Source organism: Pristis pectinata, chromosome 3, assembly GCF_009764475.1.
Source record: "Pristis pectinata isolate sPriPec2 chromosome 3, sPriPec2.1.pri, whole genome shotgun sequence".
NCBI classification, from domain to species: Eukaryota; Metazoa; Chordata; class Chondrichthyes; order Rhinopristiformes; family Pristidae; genus Pristis; species Pristis pectinata.
The window spans coordinates 82223563-82248144 of record NC_067407.1 but is presented as its reverse complement, the minus strand read 5'-3'; the positions used below and the strand labels follow the sequence as shown (position 1 = coordinate 82248144).

Sequence of the window (24582 nt, the reverse complement as noted above, 5' to 3'; positions counted from 1 at the left end):
ACTAACTCCAACCCAACCATTAAGCACCCATTTACACTAATTTGACAGTCCTTTTTTTTCCTATTCTCCCTACATACTCATCAACTCCACTTGGATTCTACCACTCTCCTACACACTTAGTGACCTAACAACTTGCCCGACTTTGGGATATTGCAGGAAATCAGAGTACCCAGTGGAAACGCATGCAGTCACCAGAGAGAATGTGCAAACTCCACACAGACCGACAGCACCTGATTGAACTCGGGTCTCTGGTGCTGTGAGGCAGTGGTTCTACTAACTATACCATTGTGCTGCCTTGGTGGGGAAAAAAGTGTTTATATGTTTTAATTTTTTGTAGTATTTTACTGTGCTCTTAATTTAAGAATGTTTTAATTATTTACATCTATTTGAATAATTTTAAAATGTCTATATGAAACACAATTTTGGAAAAAAAATCAAAAGCCCTTGGCAACTTATTGGAACCTGTTCCATCATCTTCTTTTCCTGCTTTTGATGGAACCTTATCAGCCTAAAACACTTAGCTGTTTCTCATCCCATAAGTGTTGCCTGACCTGACTATATCAAATATTTTACTTTTTTGTTTGTAAACTCTGTGGTTTCCATTATAAACATTGTCAAAATTCTATTTATTCACTTTTTCCCATTTATTGTCGTTTTTCTCTTTATGGATAGAACATAGACTGAAACAGCATTATTCTGTCCCCTCTCAAAAGATGGGACCATTCTATGAAGGGATGAGGTAGAATTATCAGCTCAAGCAATTATTGATCCTGGACACACTATCAAGGTTACTGAGATATCAGTGCACAAATTTAAGGAAATGTTTATTGACAGCTTACCTGCAAGTGAAATCTGATATTCAGAAGCTTAATAACATAAACAAAAGTTCCCCCAATTTTACATACTACCTTCAGCCAGTTTCTTAGTTATTAAAATCTGTTTATTAGACAGAGAAAGCAGAAGGATAACAAGCAAGAGGTCTTTACAATATTGATACAGTTAGGGGTGTGTTTGAAGGAAATCTGGCATTTCAAACCAAACTCTCTAGAATTGGGAGAGGAGTCATGCAGGTGACCCGAGTGGTGTTGGAATTGTAATCCTCCAAGTAAGCTTCCTTCTTGTGGTTTCAGTGCCCAGAATTTCCATTAATTCGAGAAATGATATTGAAATGCTGGAATGACATGAACTAAAGTTTCTTGTATTTCTTGCACTTGACCTCTCTAACCCTTCCTCCCAGCCACGTTCCCCTTGTCTTCACCTTTCAACCTTCAATTTCCAAATTAAGTAGATCATTCTCAATTATTTCCATCAGTACAACAGATATGTACCACCAGATACATCTTCCTCTCTCCTCCCCTTCAGCATTCAGAAATGATGGTTCCCTCCACTACTCACTGCTCTACTCTTCCATCTCCATCAGCCACTCTCCTTCTGGCACATTTCTAACTGCAGGAGATGAAAAACCTGCCCTTTCACAGTCCAGGGAGCAAGTGAAGTGATAATTCACTTGCACACCTTCCAAGTTAATGTATTCCATTCAGTGCTCATAGTGTGGTCTTTACATTGGAGAAACCAAATGCAGATTGGTAAAATGCTTTGCAGAACACCTCTGTTCAGTCTGCAACGGTGACCCTGAACTTCTAATCGCCCATCACATTAAGTTTCTGACCCATTCCCATCATGGCTTCTTTGTCTTTGGCATCCAACATTTCACCAAAAGTACCAACATAAACTTTAGGGACAACACCTGATCTTCTGTTGCAGACCTTGGGACAATTTTCCCGTAACCACATTGCTTTCTCTCCAGAGATCTGGCTGTACTTTTCTATTTCAATTAGTTTATTTCTTCTTTCTCTAACTGCTGCTTTTTAAAATAATTTTATTACTTAGACACTTTGGTCTGCACCTTATCACAGATACTTCCTCTCTCTACTCCTTCCCCTTCTCTGCAACTTAAAATATTTCCACTTCTGATGAAGGGTCTATGATCTGAAATGTCGACAATGTTTCTCTCTCCACAGATACTGCTTGATCTGCTGAGATCTTCCCAAATTTCTGATCTCATTTCTGATTTCCAGCAGCATTTTGCTCCACTTACTTCAAATATAATGTGCAAAAAGCATGGTCTTGCTGCTAAAAATAAATTTGTAGAGGAAGCTGATTGCTAAGAAACAAAAGTTAATATCGTTTTGTTAAGAGATGAGTCTGAGAAGTGATTCGCATTTGGTATGATGGGAAGACTTGTTTTCTGTTTTCTTCTATCTTTGTGTGTGAAGACTGAGGCCAATTGCGTTCATACCTACCTAATTATTTTCATTGATTTGTTCAGCTGTTTGCACAAAGGAAAATATTTAGAAGTAGGTTTTTTTAAATTCCATTAGATTATCTTTTCCATTTTAACCATCTTTAAGCCTGATAATTTCTCTTGAAATGTAATAATTACAATCTCAGTGCAACCATCTGAACTCTGGCTGCTGAAAGTTCAATTGTTTGAAACAATGACATGATAAATGACATAAATTACACTGTTTCATCTCTGACTGTATAAAACCTTGTTATTTAGCGGATATATGTTCATGCTTTTTGGGAATATGGCCTTTCTTGTAATGTCATTGGTAATTACAGTGTGTATGATTATACAGATACCTATTTTTCCAAGTAGGTCACTTGTCTGCAAATGCTGTGATTGTAGGTTTGCAGTGCCTGGAAGAATATAAAGGAGAGATTTTTTTTCCCACTTCTGAAGTGGGACATCTGTTAACACAAGTGACTTTTATGTCATATTTGCTTGGAAGTGGTCAGGAGTTTTAGAACACTGAGATAACTTTTAAAAATTATTCCATGGACTTTCTTTATAATCTGGGTAAATTAGCACACAGAACATGCGTGTTATAAATACACACTAAATACATAAACTGGAGCTGGAAACCAGAGTCCATTTCAGGGTCCTCCTTCTTTAGCATTAAAATTTCAAATGACTCAGTGACTTCGAATTATTCTTCTACAAACTCTGTGTTGGGGGTTCTGCAAAATCATATGGATGAAGCCACAACTTGTGCAGTCTCATTGAAGTTATTTTATGTACTTCTACTTTCCCATGAAGCTGGTCCTGTTGATAAGATGTAGAATGTGCTTTATGTAATGCATAACATAGAAGCTAACACCTAATATAAACAGGTGAAAAATGTCTGACTTTTGGCAGAATTTCAATCTTCCAAATAGCTTTTCGATTGACATTGTAACCATGGTGCACGACATAAGAACTGTGGAAAGGGTCCATCTGGTCCAGGAAAAATTGCTGTCCTTGGAGCCTCACGGATTTCACTTCTGTCTCATCTGATTGCCTGCCATGCTAGATAGCCTAGTTGTAGGCCAGGAATCCCAAGAATAGCTTGACTCCTTAAAAGGAGCAGCCTGTGACATCATCCAGATCAAGAACATGGGGGCTGGGAGGACCACTGTGGAGATTAGACATGGGATTTGACTTGCTCCACTATCTACCTGGGTCCCCAGGTCCCATCCAATGCTGTGGCCCCAGACTTGAACTTTAGCCAGACCCTGTCCAGTCTTCTGATTTGAAGTCTAGAGTTATGCATGGCTCTTTCATTATATAATACTGGGTACTTATTTTTTTCATCTTTGTGCTGTGGATGTTTCTGATGAGGCCAATGTTTATTGCCCATCCCTAACTGCTTTAAGTAGGTGTTGGTGAGAAGTTGTCTTGAACCGCTGCAGTCCTTGTGCTGAAGGTACTCCCACAGTGTCGCTGGGTTGGGAGTTTCAAGATTTGGACCCAGTGACAATGTAGTGTTGGTGATGAAGTTCCATGTGAAGATTGTGCGCGACTTGGAGGTGAACTGCAGGTAATGCTGTTCCTATGCATCTATTGCCTTTGTCCATGGTGGTAGAGATTTGCAGGTTTGGGAAGTGCTATCAGAGTAGTGTGTGTAGATAATGTGTTCATGGATGCAGGTCTATCACTGTATATCACTGGTGGGCACAGTTTCAGGTTACCATCAACTGCAATTTTAGAGAACCGGTACAGGCACAGTGGTCTGTAAGAATCTTTGGAATGCCATCCCTGTTAAGGCCTTGCACCCAAATTTTACTCATGTTAAAAACAGATATGATTTGAAGTACAGTGATTATTAAGGGTGGACAGGGATCTCTTATCAGATTTCCTTTATCCTTATTCAGCCTTGGATATTTCCCCTAACCTCCTCACTTAGGGGAGTAGGGAACGTTTGCCGTCAGAGGAAGGTGAATTAGCTTTTTGTAAAATAAATTTCTTTGTATGTATTATTCTGAATAGCTTTGAGTGGCTCTATGAAGTAATTTGGATTGTAAATCTGTCCCTTATAGCAAAAATGTTGTACGGCGCTGCTGGGCTAGGGCGGGTTGGGCCCTTATTCTCCCGGAGAAGCCCGGGGCTGGCCTTTCACTCTCCTACCTGCGGCTTTGCGTGACTTTTCATCTCGCAGGATTTTCAGACCACCTAATCATCAGCCACTTTCATCTTTGTAACACAGCCAAATGCTTAGCATGCAGGACAAAAGTAGGAAGAGGTTGTTGTCCATGGCAGTCGATTCTTTGCCAGATGTTCCTCCGTTTTCAACAGGATAAGGGCGAGGCTAAGTGGGCTGTTCCCATCAAGTATGAGCTGTTGTTTGAAATACAAACACAGGGATTTTACTGAGGTGGTCTATTGTCCTTTAAGCAGAGGAAATGCTTGAGTAGTTTCCATTAGATTAATGATGGATGAAACATAGCTAATAGTCTTGTTGAAAATTGCCACTAATTTTTTGTGTTGCAAAACAGGAAAATGTGGAATGATGAGATAAGAACTGTCTGCCAGATGTTGCTAAAATGGCAGTTTTTCCCGATTTCTACTATCAATAAATGAACTTTGTGAAATCATCTGTATTACTGCTGTGCAGTTTGAAGAGCCATCTCAAGTAGTTAATATCCTTTTAATAATATAAATGTTTTTTTTATTTTATTTACAGCGTGGTAACAGGCTCTTCCGGCCTAATGAGTCCGCGCCACCCATTTTTTAAACCCAAATTAACCTACCCGTACGTCTTTTAGAATGTGGGAGGAAACCGGAGCACCCGGAGGAAACCCACGCAGACATGGGAGAACATACAAACTCCTTACAGACAGCGACAGGAATCAAACCCCGATCGATGGCGCTGTAATAGCGTCGCGCTAACCGCTATGCTACCGTGCCGTGTTCTGTGTTTATAAATCCCAAGTGGTCCTTGTTGGAGTTGAGCACAGGTTAGTGGATGGCTGTATGTTGACTTCAGTTACTAACTGATGTTGTGTATAGATTTTGTGTAAGGGGCTACCCCTTCCTCAAACCACAAATAGATCTACCATTGTAAGCTCTTAAATAAAGGAAATAAATTATTTGATTCAACTTATCTGCACCTTCCCATTTTATGTGATGCCTCTGCTCTCATAGACCACCACATTTAAGGTTGTTTCCAGTTTATGATCCCTTATCAGATTTCTTTTATCCTTATTCAGCCTTTGATACTTCAGTGCTAATCCTGGAGAAAACATGTCTCCCTTAAGTTGCTTACAAGTGCACTTTCAAGCCCCTGCCCATTTTGTCTTTGTTTCCCATTTGTCATGGTGTTGACGACCTGTTTGAGCAGTCACTTCATGTATATTTGCTGCAATGCATCACTGCAGTTATTTCTGTATTCCATCTTGTCATTTCTTTTAGTAGTGCTCACTGTTCTCTAAGGCAAGCAGGCTGATGATTATTGTGGCTTAGCCAGCCATGGGGACTTGACAGACTCACGTCTAGCTTATGCCCTCACTTATTTCAGCTAAAGGCCCTCTGTCTCCAGTATCATATTGGAAAACCGAAGACACTCCACCCTCTCTTTTTCTGCACTACTGGCCCATGCTAACGTGTAATAGCGTACTTGTTATACGATTCTGGCCAAGGAAGCAGGCCCTTGGTTTGCAATCTTATTTCAATACAAAAAATTCCTAATTTTTCTAAACTTCAGTGAACAAGGTCCATTCTCTTTGCTCATAATGAATAAGATGATGTTCTCATCCCAGGATTCAACTTAGTGAATAGAAGCTGCACAACCTGCAAGGTAGGTATATCTTGGGTGTGGAAACCTATATTGCACATGGCATTACAGGTGTAACACACACAAGATGCTGGAGGAACTTAGCAGGTCAGGCAGCATCTATGGAGGGAATAAACGGTCGATGCTTCTGGTTGTAGCTAGACTTCTGTACCCTCAGTACTGCAGCAACAATCTCTGCTTCCCACCCTGGAATAAATGTCAACATATAATGTGCTTTCCCAAATTCTTGTTGTACCTGCCTGTTAACTTTCTATGTTTTCTACCTGAGGACCTTGTGTTGCACACCTGATTTTTCTAGTTTCTCATAATTCAAAAATACTCAACTATTTTTCTCATCAAAATAAACAACTCCACATTTCCTAAATTAAATTCCTCCTGCCACCTTGTTATTGGCAAGCTACAAGGGTTTAGTATTTGTATCTTTGATTAATTGTACAGACTCACTGTTGAGGACTATGTAAACAATTGTTGTTTCTTTATTGCCACACCCAGGATACTAGGGCATGCTCTGAACTTTAAACTGTCTAAAAGAGCAAGTATACAGTGTTTTCTAAATAGGAAATTTAGTTAATAGCATAAGAGTAGCAGAAAGTTACTTCATCCCTGCTTATATTAATTAAAAGGAATATTCTGATTTTCTTGGTCTTTGGCACTCTTCCAGAAACCCAGGAAGTCCCTGGTTGCTTGGTTTGATAAAGCTTTGTTGTTTTTTGGATGTGAGTGGAGTTTGTTGTAGGGATAGGATGATGAAAAAGGTAATCGGCAAAATTTAACTTCTGGGATTCCTCCATGTAACTTTCAAGATGACCCATTTCACTTCCCCATTGGATGGCATTTTGAAGGATGACAGTGTTTTCGTGTGATGCAATTCTGTGATCATGGATCCTTTTGTGGCGGTCACTTCAAATAGCTGCATGTCATAGGGGGTTACTTTCTTATCTGCACACTTTGGAACTGTATCCAAAGGCTTTATGGGGTAATTCTGATTTCAGGTGTTTTCTTGTATTTGTTTTCATGCAGTCTTGCTTGACTTTATCAAGCTCATGTTGATGATGGTAGTCTATCTTGCAATTATCTATAGAAAAATGGTAACGCATATGCTGCTTAAACATGAGTGTTGACCAATGGTATTCCCGTCATTGAAGGAATCATGCCTTTCCTCTAACACTTTGTATAGTTTTCAAGATTTCTTCATGGCCTTCATGAACAGTGTCTATAATGTTTTCCATTAGAGACTGTGGGATGACAATGGGATTACTTCACAAGCACTAGATCTGAGGGTAAAGTGTAGTCATGAGTTCATTGTAAACTTAGGGTTGTTTGTGCGGAAGGGGAGTGGGGGATTACCTAAAGTGGGAGAATTCAATGTTCATGCCATTAGGCTGCAAGGTTCCAAGACGGAAAATGAGGTGTTCCTGGTGCAGTTTGCGCTTGGAATTCTCCTGGCAGTGGAGGAGGCCGAGGACTGTCATATCAGGTGATTAGTGTGGGATGGGGAGTTGAAGTGACTGGCAACGGGGAGATGCAGTTGCGATTACGGACAGAGTGCAGATGTTCTGCGAAACAGTCACCTAACCAAACAACTCCTCCCCCACCCCCACCTTGCTTTTTCTCTTCTTCCCTTTCCTAGCCTCTTTTTTTTCTCTTTTCCCCTCTCTCCTTACCTTTGACCCATCCTCCAGCGGACCTGCTTCTCCCCTCCTCCCCCGCACCTGCCTATCACTAATCTCTTACCTGCATCTACCTATCACCTCCTTGTGCCCACCCCGCCTCCCCTCTTTTGTCCACCTGTTACTGCTCTGCTTTTTCCCTCCTATTTATTGGGCTTCCCTTTTCTTATCTTCAGTCCTGAAGAAGGGTCCTGACCCGAAACGTTGACCGCCTGCTTTTCCCCACGGATGCTGCATGGCCTGCTGAGTTCCTCCAGCATCATCGTTGTAAACTTTGTGCTAATTGCCTGGTCCTCTGCATTATTATGAGAGAATGCTGTTCCTCTGTGTTTCAAGTTTTGTGACTGAATTTCTGTCATATACAATAATAGAGCATTATTTTGCTTTGTGGTTTTGATTTCACTCAGTTTCAGTGTTTTTGGTGTTGTGTTCCTGCTCACATAACTGATGTGCGTTTGCATCCTTGGGTTGGTTTTAGGGATGGAATGATCAAAAGTGATCACCAAGATTTAACTCCCCTTGACAAAATTGAATATCGTACAAGTTTAAGCATTGAATGCTCAGTGTTAAGTTGTTAAGGAAGCTAGTAGCTTATGGTCAGTGGCAACTTCAGAGTAATTACCATGCAGGTCCCAAGTGGAATTATAAAAGCTCTCAAGTGACAGGCAATGCTCCTGACTCTAGCTGCATGTAACCCTGCTTCACAAGCATTAGTGATCTACCTGCCATCATGACAATTGCATGCAAGAAGCCTTGTGTTTCTGTGCAAGGACATCGTCAGAAACAACTGGACTTGTCTACAATTGGCTGAATAGCCTTATTTGGGTCGTGAAGTAAGTAGTAGCATACATAGGAGTTAAACACTTTTTAATCAGGATAACTGCTTATGATTTGAGAATTTCAATGGATTTTCATTTTGATGTTCTGGTTAGGTGGCACAAGTAAGAAAATGATGTAGCCAGATCAGGAATAAAACGACTGCAACAAGTGAATGAGCCCAAGCCAACTGAACTTCATGCACATTGGCAGGGTCTGGAACTTTTTGGCAATAGCTTGGACTTCCTTTGGATCTAGTAAGACACCATCACTACTAAACAAAGAATTTGACACTGCTCATTAAGCAAACACTTAGCTCTCTTCAATGTGAGATTGTGGTTCAAAGTTGATGCATATTTGTCTTAAGTCGCATTTAGATCTCATTTTCTGTTCAGGCTTGTATTCTATGTCATTGCTTGTGTTCTCTGTGCATTCTAATTTTTGGAGATCAGACTTCATGAGGTTCTGAAGCAATAGAGTTGAGCTCACTTTAAAGTTGAGATTCTTGGATTGGAAAAGTACATTGTGCAGTGAAACGGTTAGCGAGATTCTTCTACAAGCTCAGTCTGTTACCAAATATTAATGTCTAGCTTTGGAATCATTGACTTTACGATAACTTCATCATTTGCTGGTGTTACATCCTATTTTTGATTGCTTAACTGGTTGCACACATCAATACAGATGCAAATCTGGATTTGATTTTTGTTTAACCTTTTGGCACCCTGTGGTGAAACCCATGTAGTTAATTCTTTTTCAGTTCTTTCAATAATATGATGAGTGAACAGGTATTGAAGTTCTCCTGTTTTTTTTGTATGACACTTTTTGTATGACCCCAACAGTGGCTGTGGAACTGATTGTGCACAAAGGACAACATGCAGCTTGTGCTTGATGCATTTCTAATGCCAGGAAAGCTATCTGAATCTTGTAGGCACCATTGAATGAAGGCATTACGTATGTGATCTCTACAACGTGTAGAGCTGATGTACTCAAGAGTATCACGTTCATCTCTTATCACATAGAACGTTGCATTAATGCTGTTTGATTTGAATGTTATTTGCGATGGAAATGTTCAAAGAACTGTCAAAGATTAGTAATATTGTAGGAAAGTACTCAGGCTTTCCTCACAGTGAAGATCATTTGTTTGTTCACTCATCACGGTGTTTTGAGTTGCATATGTACACTTTCTCACGGTTGAGTGCTCTGTCGAGTGTGGTGAATGAAAAGTGCATGCTCCACAGAATCATAAAATGGTTACAGCACAGAAAAAGGCTATTTAGCCCATTGAGTCTGTATTGCCTCTATGCGGGTGTAATTCAGCTGGTCCTGTTTCCCTGTTCTCTCCTATAACCCTGCAAATTCTTTCTTTCCAGATAAATATTCAGTGTCCATTTGAATTCTACAATTAAATCTGCCTCCACTATGACCCCAGCAGATCATTCCAGATCTTATCCACTCATGTAAAAAATCATCATCGCATCAGATCATCAAAGTTGCTGTTGATCCTTGCATATCAGCTTCAACACTATCTGCATGCTTTAAGCTCGCAGAACAACAAACATGTGAAATGGTTGTTTTCCCCATGACTTACATTGTTTTTCCCCTCAGCAGAACATTGCACTTTGAGGATAGCTACACCCCTTTAAGAGCACTGTATTGTGTTCTGCTCATCACGATGCTGGCAATAGCTCTTGGCTGATGAAGAGGTCTGCCCTGGCATTTTTTTGCCCTCTGATTCGATCGAGAAAGTATCAAATGATTTTTCTACATGAACTGCTCTGTTCTCTGAAAGTAGTTTGCAAGTACTCAAGTAGTTTGCATGGTTTGATTTTTTTCCCCAAAGGTTTTTTGTCAAAATTACTTTGATATGCACCAATTATTGATCTGCATTTTCAGCTCTTGCTCATGATCAGAAAATTCACATTTAGTGGCAAATATTCTTATACATATGCAATGTTGAAGAATTTTCTTTTGCTTTGTGCCTTGTTTATGCAATTGTTTCACAGCACAATCTGATTTTACAGCGAAACATGCAATCAATGCAGCTTTTGCTTCAATGTAGACAGTTGCAGGTAATATTTTGTAAATATCCTTTAATTAACTACTGTAGGTAACAGGAGTGCTTTTTTAAAAAAAAAGTGGCACCCTAGATTTGAAATCCTGTCATTGCCATCAAATCTACAAAGACACTTCTTCCTGCAGGAAAGTACTGGTCCCAACCTGGACAACACCAAGGATGGCTCAATGTGTGCACTGAATGCTATGAGGTTAGACATGGCCCATGCTTCCTTAAATGTATCTGAATTTATTTTGCATGCACTGAACATGCTGAGCATTACTGTTTATTTGAGTGCTTGTTTTTGATTTTGGTTGACATGAATAGAATCCATTGAAAATGTATTTTCATTTGGGATGGGAAGCCATTCAGCTACACATTGCAAGATGCTACCCAGTCTAGTCCTGCCATCCAGCTCTGGGTCCATCGACTTGCGGTTCATGGCTCTTCAAATATGCATCAAAATACTTTTTAAATGTGGTGATGGTTTCTTCCTCTACTGCCTTTTCTGGCAGTGAGTTCCACACTCCTGTCAACTGGATGGAAAAGAAATGCTCTTCTCTCCTTCAATCCTCTATTCCTGGTGTTTGACCTCTAGTGGGGGAATAGATCCTTCTTATATCGGCGCTTGATAATTTTACAAATGTCAATTGAATCTCTCCTTTTGGCCTATGCTGCAAAGAAAATAACCTAACTTATCTAATCTTTTGTAACAAAAAATTAATTTTCTAGTCTTGACAACATCCTGCTAAATCTTGTCTGTTCTCTCTTCAATGCACTTTTCCATAATGCGGTGATCAGAACTGCATGAATCACTCAAACTGTGGCCTAATAAGTATTGTATGTAGTTCCACCATAACCAACACAGTCTTATATTCTGAGTCTCCGCTAATAAAGCATGCCATTTTTACCCAATTAGTTTCTCCTGCCACTTTTTAAGGATACATAGGTGTAATCTCCGTGGTTCCTTTGTTCTTTCACAACACTCATTTTCCTTCCACTTATTGTTTGTCCCCTTGCTCATTGTACCTCACTCTTATTAAAATTTCAATGTCACTTGCCATCTTTCTGCCCAGATGACCAGACTTCTGAATCTCCCAGTAGTTAGTTTTCCTCCTTGCCATCAACCACAGGGCCAATTTTTGTATTATCTGCAAACTTCTTTATTATGCCTACTACATTTAGATGTAAACAAAATGCAAGGCTCCACGTACTAAATACTGTGGAGCCTCCTTGGTAATGGTCTTTCAGTCACAACACATCTGTCATCCATTACCATTTACTTCCTACCGTTGAACTCACTTGGAATCTAGTTTTTCATTGGATCCCAGTAGCGCTTACTTTTTTACCAGCCTGTCATGAGTATTGCTGAAATCCATCTACATCAAATGACTAGATCACATCGACCCTCCTTATTACCTACTCAAAAAAAACATTGTCAAGTTAGTAAGATGTAATCTTTCTTTAAAATATCCATGCTGAAGATCCTTGATTGATCTGATTCAGATTAGTTGGATTAGGACTGAGAATCTATTGTTTCATTGGCAAGTGCAAGGTTAACCAGGCCAATTTGGCTTTAGACACAGCTACCAATAATCGTACATAGTGGATCAGTAATCAACAGCCTATTCATTTTGGTTAATACTCGGATTCACAACGTGTTCCAGTTGACAGCACTTGTGATTCCAGGGTGCCTTCCTGGTGCCAATGTAAACTGTGATGATTTGGCCATTATAGTGAGGGAGGGCTGAGGCAGGTAGGTATAGGTGGAAAGAGGGGGGTTGATGGAAATTGGGGGAAGGGGAAGGAGGGAGCATTGAAACAGGCTGGAAGATAATATGTGGAAACAGATAAGGGAAATAAATGGCAGATGGAACCAGGAGGGGAAGGGGAGGGTAGAGACAGAGGCTGGTAGGTGATAGCTGCATCCAAATAAGGGAGGGTGATTGGCAGATGGAACCTGAAGGGGGGAGGGCGAAGAGTCTTGTTAACAAGGGGTGGAGGGATGGAAAAGCTGAACAAAGGGAGTTCGGACTGGTGGGAGTGGGAAAGGAACACAGGAGGTGTGGGTTACCTGAAACTGGAAAATTCAATGTTCATACCATTGGGTTGTAGGCTACCCAAACAGAATATGAGGTGTTATTATTCTAGTTTGCATTTGGTCTCACAGTGGAGAAGCTGAGGAGAGATGGTTTGATGAGGGAATGGGAAGTGGATTTGAAATGACGTGCAAACAGAAATACAAGATGGTCTTTTGGACAGAGCGCAGGTGCTTAGCAAAATGGTGGTCGAGTCTACATTATGTCTTGTCAATGTAAAGGAGGACACATTGTAAGAATCTCTGCCTCACCTGAAAGGGCTGTTTAGGTCCTTGGATGGTGGTGAAGGAGATGGTGTAGGGACAAATGTTGCACCTCCTATGTTTGCAGGGGAAAGTGCCGGGGGTGGGGAGGATTGGGTACAAAGGGATGAGTGGACCAGGGAGTCATGGAACTGGGAGGGGAAAGGGAGGGTAGAGGCAGAGGCTGGTAGGTGATAGTGGAACCAAGTAAGAGTGGCCACTGCAGAAAGTGGAGGAGAGGGTGAGATGTGGCTGGTGGTGGGATCCCATTGGAACTGACGGAAAAGGTGAGGGATGATATGTTGGATGTTAGTGAGGTGAAAGGTGAGAACTCTCAATAGTTCTTGCCCCCCCCCCCCCCCCCCCCCCCCCGGATCCCTCCCTTTGTTCACCTTTTCCATCCTACACTCCCTCATTACCAAGACTCCACCCTCTCCCACTTGGTTCCACCTGACCACCATCCCTCCCTTATCCGGTTCCACCTGTTACCCACCTGCCTCTGTCACTCCCCTCCCCAGTTCCCTCTACCGATCTCCCCCCCCCCCCCACTTATCTGTTTCCATCTATCACCTTCCAGCCTTTGTCTCACTTCTGTATACTGGATATCTTCTCTTAGTCCGGATGTAGGGTCTTGGCCTGAAATGTCGACCGTCACTTCGCCTCCACAGATGCAGCTCGACCTGCTAAGTTTTTCCAGCACCTTTGTTAACTGGTGATTGCTTTGTCAGACCCGAGACACTAAGCATGCTCAGAACTAAACACTGTTTCAAAGAGGAAATACAATAAGTTCTTTATAAGGAAATATACTGACATAACAAAATGATCACCTAACCACTCTGGATTTTGTGTTCACTATGTTCTTTGCAGCCTTTACTCTCCCACTCAGATTGGTATGGCCAGCGAAGTTGCCTTATGCCCTCAAATCATTAATGTAGGTTGTACATAGTTGTGATTCCAGTATTGATTTTAATGACACTCTTGTCAACCTGTAAAAGACTTATTTGTTCTGACTCTTATTTGCCCATTAGCCAATTCCCTGTCCATGTCAATATTGCTCAAAACCACTTGGATCCTTGTATAAAAACCTTTAATGTGCCATCTTATCAAATGATTTTTGGAAGTTAAAGATGCAAAACCTTAAATTCCTTTTAAAATCTTCAAACATCATTTTACATCCAAAGAAAATCGTCAGTCACTAACATTCAAAATGCCCTGTTATCCTTCTGCACTATTTTGTCAACCAGTCTGGTGCTGAATATTTTTTCAATCCTGTTTAATTTGAATAGTGATGGTACATTTGTTACCTTCTGCTGGTGCTATTCTATAATCGGGAATGTTGGAAGATGTCTATTGTGTAGTCACTAATTCTGCAACTGTTTCGTTCAGAACCTAGGATGTAGGCCATCAGCTTCAGAAGATCTGTTAATTAGTCTCATGAATTTCTCTTATAGTTTTACTGTTGTTTCTAACCTCCACACTCTTATTAGAACTTTGTTTCTCTTTTTTATGCTTTGTTTGTGTTTTGTACTCTGAAGACAGATGCAAAATATTAATTTGATGTTTTAGCTACCTCCTTATTTCCCATTACAATTTTTTATGCCTCTATGGGATCTGCATTAACTGTGCTATTCTGCTCCTTTTTGTGATTTCCTGTAGAAGCTGGTACGATTATTTTTAACATTTTTTGCTAGATTCCTGCTATTTTCTTCGTTTCTAAGATTCTTTTGGTCTTCAGGCTCATTATTAATCTTGGAAACAGTATTAGATTACAAGAAGCTTCTCTTTGGTAAGCAATCGATGCAGTGTTTTCCTGTGGAATTTTTTCCCCTCAATTTGATAAGAAAGACAAAATGATGCTTTTTTTTAAATGGTGGCCATTTTCTATCAACCTAAGTAGCTTTAATTTCCCCGTCTATCTTAGTCAACTCACTCTTCATACCTTTATAATTGGCTTTGTGTAGATTAATGTCTAGTTTCAGACTCAATTATGCCACCCACTAATGCAATGCAAGTTTCATCAAATAATCACTCTTCTCATCAGGATCCATTACTATAATTCTAATTAACCTCCTTACACAAGACGAGATCTGAAACAGATTGTTTCCTGGTTGGTTAATGATACATCTGCTCCCAGAAACTGTTCTGTAAAGAAATAAAAAGAATGAGTCAGTCTTCAGAATGGATGTAGACATTTATGTTTGGGAGAACCATTTAATTGAGTTTAATCCTTAGATGAGAATGTTGGGGTGAGGTGGGGATTTCAGGAAGAGGAAGCTTGGGGAAGAAATGGTCCAAAATTCCTATTGGTATGGATGAAATTAAGGAGTCTAAGTCCATTGCTTCATTTTATCCTGGCTTCTGCCAGGGGTGGAGGTGGGGGTATGGGAGTAGGGGAACAGATGGAATCATCCTATTAAATGAAGTCTCAACTATATACTTATAGTAAGTTTTATGTTCATGTCCTCCACTGGAATAAATATTTTTCCACTGAATTCATTTAAAACTGATAATAAATTCTTAGCTTTTTTTTGGCAGGTACTTGAGTCGTTGAACAGATGATTGACAATTATTCCAAACTCTTTCAAAAAATATCAACTTTTCAGGAAAACCTTTCAATCTGGCTTTGAATCTTTATTTACACTAATGAATGGCCATTATTTGTGGTGTTTAAACAAAGAAGTTTGATGCTGACAAACAAAATATTATTTTAGGAAAGGAAGTAATTGGTTAATAGGCATTATTAATGGCAAAAAGGAGCATGCATATTTATTTTTAATAATATATAACCTGATTTTATTTTTGTATGATAAACATGACCAAATGACAACCAGAACTTTTTCCCAACCAAATCTTATTATATTTTACTGGAACCAAGTAATCATTGTTACTGCAAATTGTCTTTCTCCATGATATTATGTGCAGAAATGTGGGATTTCACTTATGATGTCAAAAAAGCCAACAGGTTTAAAATATAAAAGTTGCCAATACACAGCAGTATTTTTTGCTCAAGGTTAAGCTGCCCTTTTGTTTTAAAAAGAAGTGGTGTCTATATCAATTATTTTGTTTTAATTTCACTTCAGATTAAGTTTTTTAAAAACTACTTGGAAGGTTTGCTCTTTTTCATTCTTTTTCTCTTCCTTTTTCTGTTTGTAGTTAATTTTTCCTTTTTTTTAATCAGCTTCCAGATGAGAGTATCATTGCTCCAATTTTTTTCTTTCATTCCCATCTTCATATATGGTTTAAAACTAAAAACTGGAAATACTTGGCAAGTCAGGCTGCATCTGTGGAAAGAGAACCAGAATTTAACCCTTCAGGTTAAAGAGAGTCTATCAGACTGTATTGCATTCACGGATGGTTCAGCTGACAGGGTAGTACTCATTTTGGCAGATAATTTTCACTAAACACAATTTATGAAGATGACAAATTTGACAAAGCTGGTCAAAGCTGACCTAGGAGAGTTTACTGAGGGATGAAGTTGATGGCAAAGGACCAAAAGTGATGGCTTTGTTTCAATGTTTAGTCGGAAGAAATTTTTACTTATCTTTAATACCTTTCAGACAGCCTGCGAGGCTCAAGAACAGTGGTTGTGAGGTAAAGCCAGGTGCCATTTTCTTACTTGTGGAAACTAATGCATTGATTTCAGATGTCACAGAAAGGAAGCACGTTGTTGTAAAATTAGGAGGGTGTCAAGGGTTAGGTGGAAAGTGAAGTCATCATTATTGATCTTTCTGGTTATGCCAAAAGCTAATTCTAAGTGAACAGTTAAGAAAACAAGTGATTTGTTACTTTATATTACAAAATATACATCTATGACATAACTTCATTTGCTTGAAACGTATGCCTGGTGTACATCATGGCTTCTTTAAATTTCAACTGCACTAGTGATGTAATTTAGTTGTATATTAAATGTACATGAAGATATGAAGTGACCTATCAAATTTCTTCATAATTTTAAAGCCCCATGTCAGGTCATCTCTCAGCCTTCTCTATTCTCACAAGAATATCCCTCTGCCACTTTTCTTGATGGCCACATCTGAGTTTTGTTAACATTCCTGTCCACCTTCATCCACTAGTCTTAAATGTTTCATATTTGATGTGAACTGTTCTGTTTCTAGTATAAATAGTCTAGAAATGACTCCAAATTTCTCCATCTCTGTCATCTTTTTTAACACTTTGCTATAACATTTTTTCCCCCCAGAGTTTTAGTGCTCATGATTTTTCATTTTACAATTCTAGTATTCCCAAAAGATGTCAGCAGTTCTGATCTAAGGTCGCTTGTGCTCATAAGGATAATAATTAATGCTGGATTCATGTAGTGCAGTGCTGTTTCCAACTGTAACAGGGACTTCCTGGGTTAGGGAAGATGTGACTTATTGAAGTCCAACTTAATGCAAATTCTCCCATACATTTTTAAAGAATTTTTCAAAATAGTAATGATAAAGTGTTTCATGGCATTCCTTAACAAATGGATACAGTACATGTTCCATTAATGTGATTATTGGTAATGTTAGAATGAACATAGAAGATATTTGATGAAATGAAAGAATTAAAGGAAGTGTCTGTAGAGCAATATGAGATTGGTAGCTATAGAAAACGGATGTTTCTGACTTGCAGAAAAATTAGTTTATGGACAGTTCTCAGGAACAGATCGCTTGCATAACCCGGGACTGCCTGTATAAGTTTTCATTTTTGAGAGTAGTTTCGATACATTTTGAGATCAGCAGGGTTTGACCGTGTTTCTGCTCATTTAAAAATCTCAACATGTCATATTTGAATGTTTCATGAATAAGAAATGTTGGTAATAAGGTGATGTAGTGAATTTCGCATTGAAATCAGAGATCCATACAAGCAGAGATTTTCTATATGGACCAAGAAAATAACTTGTGGATCATCTAATTAGATTTGAATTGCATGCCAGGAAAGGTAGGCCTCTGGAGTGGATTTCTTGTTGATAGCAAGATTAGTTTATCAGCATGAGGTTGCTGACAACAAATTCATGTGTAAGTATGTTTGTGAACCTGCGCATGTATCCACATATAGATACAAATAGATAGATTTGTTTTAGATGGAGCACATGCTGATTAGAAATTGTACCATAACCTTCACTGGAATTGACAAAATGAGCAAATTACCTTAAGAACGTTGGTAGATTTTGCAAAATATTTTACTGTTTTTAAATATGTAATGCAAACATAATTAGGCAAAGATTATGTAGAACTGTTAGAGTTTTGTCTGAAAAAAAATGCTTGCTTACACTTTGAATTGAAATATTGGTATTTCATCTATTGTATAAAACCAGGCTGTGTACGAATTAAGTACAATACTGTGAACATTTTCAAAATTCTTTTCAATTTGAGAAGCAACTGATTGCTGGTTGTCTTGATCAGAGATTCTGAGGACCAGTCATACTACTTTGGTTATGCAGGCATTCCTTGATTTACAAAGGAGTTACGTTCTGGGAAAATATTTTCTTAGAAAGGATTTCCCATTAGTTTCAATATTAAAAACTGCAATTGCATTCCAGAGCTCAAGAATTTGGGTCAAAAAAGCCTAGCCATTTAACCATATACTAACACAAGTATCTGAAATAAAATATCATTTCATTAACAACTAAATCTTCAATGTAGATAATCAAAAATATGTGTCTTTCAGCATACTCAACAGTTGAAATGGACAAGATTCCAACAAGTCTTGTGGGAGAATCTAGAACTTCGTCACCATCTCATAATAAGGACTCGCCCATTCAAAATCTAAATGAGGTGCAGTGTTGTGCTGAGGGGTGTGAGTCTTTGGAGCTCTCTTCCTCAGCCTAGTGAAATCTTAATCATTTTTGAGGCAGATTCTTGATAAGCACAAGGAAGAGAATGGGAAGTTGAGCGAGTGATTAAGTCAGCCATTTCATTATTAAATGGTGGCACAGGCTTGAGGGGTTGAGTGGTCTATTCCTGTTCCTAGTTCATGGTGGCTTTTCATATCTAGGTGACAGCAGGGGGAGGTTAGAGGCAGAGTTGTCACCAGTGTTCATAAGCTGATGTTGCTTGTGAATCTGAGCTTGATGGAATTATTTGATTTTGAATGTAACTCTTCCTGGGTGGCTGATTTGAAAAAAAGACCTAAGGAAAGTGTCAGTGGGCATCTGGACAGCTCTCTCCTCTGCTTCATCGGGTAAATCTCCTTATGGCAATGATGACCTTTTCTATCATGCAGCCACATCTAACGTTGTGCTTCACGTTGGAATTGTTGTGTTTGAAAATGGCTATCCCTTTCTTGATATAGCAGATTGTAACCAAAGACATCTTAGTGGTGATAGTGTTACTTTGGTGGCTTCTTGTTCCCTTTGTAACTACTGTTGCTCAAGCACAAAATGCTCATTTTGAAATCTTTGATATGCAACTCTGGTAACTTCCATGTCAACCTGGTCTACTACATCAAATCCAGCCTTATTTGACAACAACTTCTTGGAGATTTTTCAGATTTGTTATCTCATGGGAGCTGTAAACACTTTCTGGCCATAACTTTTTCCATGCACCATTCATTATTGCATGGATTGTGTCATTCCAAGAGCTACTGAGGTAGTCCAGTGTCTATCTTGACATTGTATGTGTTCCACATTTCCAAAATATTGGATGTTTTATTGCTGCTCAACTCTGAAATGACATGCCTCATTATGTGCAGCAAGTAGTAGGCCTCAGATATAGCTAAAGCACCTTAATGCACATTGTGGGATGACATGATCTGCATATTGCTCATGTCATATTTGACTTGGGATTGCTTGATATTGACATGAGGAGGCCAAAGAGATTTGAGAATGGGATATGTCAACAGGTTTTATGGCAATGAAGCCAATTGATTATGTGAAAAGGAAGCTGTTTTGGTTGGAGGACAAACAATAAGTTCTTTGTACAAAAATAAAATTACTATAGTTAACCCTTAGCTGATCACTCGGGCTTTTAAGTTATTCTCAGTGACATCCATACACAAAATGCTATTATTTACGGACTTTATCATTCAAAAGTGTGAATATCAATGGGCAATTGTGGAATAGATAATTACTGCCTGGAGCTGACTGGGTTAAGGATTAATGAGAGAAGATGAAGGCAAACGGGGGAGAGAGAGAGGAGCACAAAGCACCATGCTATCAGCACCAGTTGATTCTGTGTAGGAGATTGTTACAATTTGAAATTGTGACATCATTTAAACATTTACTTTCTAATGTTTGGCATTTCATTAGATTCATAACTCTATATTGTGCTGCTTGGATTCATATTCTTTGGAAGGCTCTGAACTCAGTGCAAGAACCAGTGTGAAGTTGATTGCAGAGGGTATGATGGAATTCCAAATCTTCACTAGGTTACTGTTCGGATCGCCTTCCATCTTCTAAATGTCTAACTAATAGTTATATCAGGAAAAAAGATAAAGAGCAACAGCTGCCATTGAACCATCAAGTTGTAAGTCCACAATTGCTTTATAGAAGGGTAAATAAAAGGGAGAGATGTAGAGTAGCAGTATGGTTGAGGGAGAGAGATCCAGGAAAGCAATAGGCTCTTTCATTCAAAGGGAAAGTGGAATGTACAAAAGACCAGAGTGGGGAGACTGAAAGCAATGGCATTAAGACGATGAAAGTTGTACAAAGAAAATTTAACTTTAATGTGAATGAGACAGTTTTGTTAATAACTGGTTTGGAAACTAAATGTTAATCTTTTGGTATTGAAATTTTGAACGAGAGACAAAGGCAAGGGATTGTGCTTTGGTGCAGCAGCTGGTGGAATGTGCAGCTAGATAAAGAGGAAAGAGTTGTCTCCAGCAGTCATCCTCCTCTTCCTCTTCACAATGTGACATGTTTCTATCAGTGCCAGGATTTTCAGAGTTTACAAAGTGCTTATTAATGGTAAGGGTCTTAGTCATGGGTGATTGTGGAACGTTATGCATCTCAGAATATGCTAAACTTGTAGTGTTATTTGGATACCTAATTAATGAAATGGACATAAAAAGGAGCAAGAGAATATGACCATGAAACTTAAGCCATATTATTTACAGGCCTTTGTGTATGTTGATGTGAGATGCTCAGTCTTTATAATAGTCTAATCTTGCAACATTGAAATAAGATTGGCTTGAAATTTTGCACATTGTTGATGGCTCCTTGAAAATAATCGTTTTCTGCAAATGTTTTTATGACTAAACTTGTATTACATTGCATATGAAACCATACTTATTATCTATGTTTTGAGTCATGCTAATTGCCCATCATGATTGTGATGACCATTACAGTTCATTAAAGCGTTATCCAACTCCAAAGGTGTTGTAATTGCATGATTATCATTTTTTGGGGGTCAAATATAACCTGCAGGCAGATGGATATAGAATTTTAAAATATAATTATCCATCAGAGAAGCTGTAGTTTTGTACTCTTGTCTCATTTCCCATCCAATGATTTATTGTTGCAGTGTGTTATCCATACTGTAACCTTCATTGTGAACACATTTACTATAATGTCTGTCATTTTTGTACTAATAATTTTGGGGTTTTTTTCCAGCTAATTATTTGCTAGATGCAAACCCATTTTATACATTACATCAAAATTTTTCACTTTCTGTTTTCCTCTTCTGATTGCCTAACACCCACACAAATCTTTGTGTCGTGCACAAACCTGTGGAGCAGAGTAGAAACATTGTTGTCATTCCTGACTACTCAGTGGAAATAGTCTATTGATCAGCTGTTGGGTTAATAATACATTAAGTAACTTCCTGCATGAATAAAGTGGATTGCATGCCCATGATTGGATTTAATGCTACTAATGTTAATGTGTTTAAGATTATTAGTGTATTTTTTTGATATTTGGGGGGAAAATGGTCTTCATAAAATTAATTCATTAAAAGACTGAATTGTAATATTTTTCACAACTGATGTTTTAATTCTTTTGTCTTGAGATCTAGGCTTCACTAACAAGGCTAGTACTTAGTGCCTTTTGAGATGTTGATGGTGAACAATTGCCTTGAACCTTTGTAATCCTTCTGCTGAGGATATTCCCACATTGTTAAATTGGGAATGCCACAGTTTAAGCCTAGTGAAGATGAAAGAACAGCAATATATTTCCTAGTTAGAATGGTGTGCGACATGGGGATGTGTGCTAGTTATCATCCTAGGCAATCATTCAAGGTTATATTCAATATTCTGAATGTTTTCCAGACCAGTTGTTTTTACCTTTCAGAAGTCTAATAAACATATTACAATAAGAGATTTAAATTCTGGAAGTGAATGTCTTAGCCAAATGGATATTCCAAATCTTTGTCTTTTTATATTTGTGTTAAATTGATTTTTTGTTTGTATGTAATGGTATGTATTCTTTTAATATTACAGATATTTTGGAAAGAAGTGAATTGAAGCAGTTCTTTGAAACCAACTACTCTCAGATTTATTTTATATTCTTCGAAAACCTGTTCACACTGGAAAGTAGTTTAAAACAAAAAGGTATTTTTTAACCATAAATAATCTTTCCTGGTTTATATTTACATTTGAACTAAACTGTCAAAGTGATTCACAATTATTAACAACTTTTAGCATGTCGATTGAATTTTGATATTTGCATTGTGTCTTATTTTGCAATAGCTAGAATACTTCAGATATTTACAAAGCTTACTGCTTTGACAGCTCACTGCACTGGTTCAGAGATGTTTGACTCTGCTGCTCTTTAGATATTTTAAGAATTTGTTTGGTTTGAGGGAATATACTAATTTTGGAATTTGCTGTGGGGAAATAAATGTAACATGCTAATATTGCATGAATATCAATTAGGAGATTTAGAGGGAGGCTGCAAGTTGAGAATCTCCAAAACTTCCTAGTGGTAAGCTGTTTGTTCATTCAGTTAGGATATGGTCCTTAAACCATTCATCACTTTTAAATACTTGCTATATTTGAATATTAATTGTCAATTACACCTGTTATATCAAGTTATATCTGGCAATTAAGGGCATAAATAACCTAAAGATGTGAGAATTAATAATAATATAAGCCCAATGGTTAGTTCCTGCTGTTTGTTGTAAAATCTTTTGAGATTTTAAAGTTGATATTTTACTTTTTTTCTGCCATTCCATTTGTTTTCTCCTTTCTGAGACTGATTTGTCCTTAAAACCCATTATGTAACTGTCCATGGTTCCAGATGTTCCATTGCCACTGCTGTCAGCCTCTACAACTTAAAGGGCAAAATTTTTGTGCTTAAGTGTACATGGAAAATCCTAACACAATGCACAAGATGTTCCATTCGAACAAATTTTGAGCCAGTTTTCAAAACAACAAGTTCCCTGTACAAGTATCATTCCATCAAAACAGTGGAGAGATGTTGAGGCTTGCTGTACAAATGTTATTGTTCAGTACCTAGCCTTGGAAATCCATTTGGCATAGTAACATCAGAAGTGGTTAATCATTTTGTGATGCTCTTTTTAATAATGGGGTTCACTTTTCTGAGGGAAAAACTCAAAAGGTGCTACATCCTTGAGTATTCTTTCAACTGTGTTGGTTGTTTATAGAACGTAGAACAGTGCAGCATAGGAACAGGCTCTTTGGCCCAGAATATTATGCCAAATTAATCCTTTCTGCCTGCACAGTGTCAATATCCCTCTATTTCCTGCATATTCATGTGTCTATCTAAGAACCTCTTAAATGCCTCTATCATATTTGCCTCCACTACTGCTCTTGGCAGTGCATTCTAGCCACCCAATGCTCTCTGTGTTTAAACAAAATGCCCTATGCATCTCCCTTGAATTTGTCCCCTTTCGCCTTAAATGCATGCCCTCTAGTGTTAGACATTTCGACCCTGGGGGGAAAAAGATACCAGATGTCTATCTATGTCCCTCATAATCTTATAGACTTCTATCAGGTCTGCCCTCGGCCTCTGCTGCTCCAGAGAAAACAACCCAAGTTTGTCCAAACTCTTTTTATAACACATGCCCTCTAATCCAGGCAGCATCCTGTAAACCTCTTCTGAACCCTCTCCAAAGCCTCCACATCCTTCCTATAATGGGGCAACCAGAATTGAACGCAATACTCTAGATGCAGCCTAACCAGAGTTTTATAAAGCTGTAACATAAAATTTCCTGACTCTTGAACTCAATGTCTCAATGCCATACATCTTCTTTACCACTCTATCAACCTGTGTAGCCACTTTTAGGGAGCTATGGACTTGGTCCCCAAGATCCCTCTGTATACCAATGCTGTTGAGGGTCCTGCCATTAACTGTGTACTGTCCCAAAGCGCAACACCTCGCACTTGGCTGGATTAAACTCCATCTGTCATTTCTCCACCCGTATCGGCAACTGAGCTATATCCTGCTGTATCCTTTGGCAATCTTCTACACTATCTACAATGCCACCAATCTTTCTATCATCTGTAAACTTACTAACCCACCCACCCACATTTTCATCCAAGTCATGTGTATATATGTGTGTGTGTGTGTATATATATATATATTTATCACAAATAGCAGAGGTTCCAGTACAGATCCTTTTGGAACACCACTAGTCACGGACCTCCAGCCAGAATAAGTCCCATTGATCACTACCCTCTGTCTTCTATGGGCAAGACAATCCTGAA

The 24582-nt window shown here is 38.7% G+C and overlaps 1 protein-coding gene across 1 annotated transcript in view; it reads left to right on the top strand.

Annotated features, from left to right (window-relative positions):
• Window positions 1–24582, top strand: part of ralgapa2 (Ral GTPase activating protein catalytic subunit alpha 2) — a 355144-nt gene that overhangs the window by 29802 nt on the left and 300760 nt on the right. Inside the window, exon 2 of the mRNA XM_052010999.1 lies at window positions 22354–22461. Coding sequence (XP_051866959.1) covers window positions 22354–22461 — 108 coding nt within the window. The remainder of the gene's footprint in view (window positions 1–22353; window positions 22462–24582) is intronic.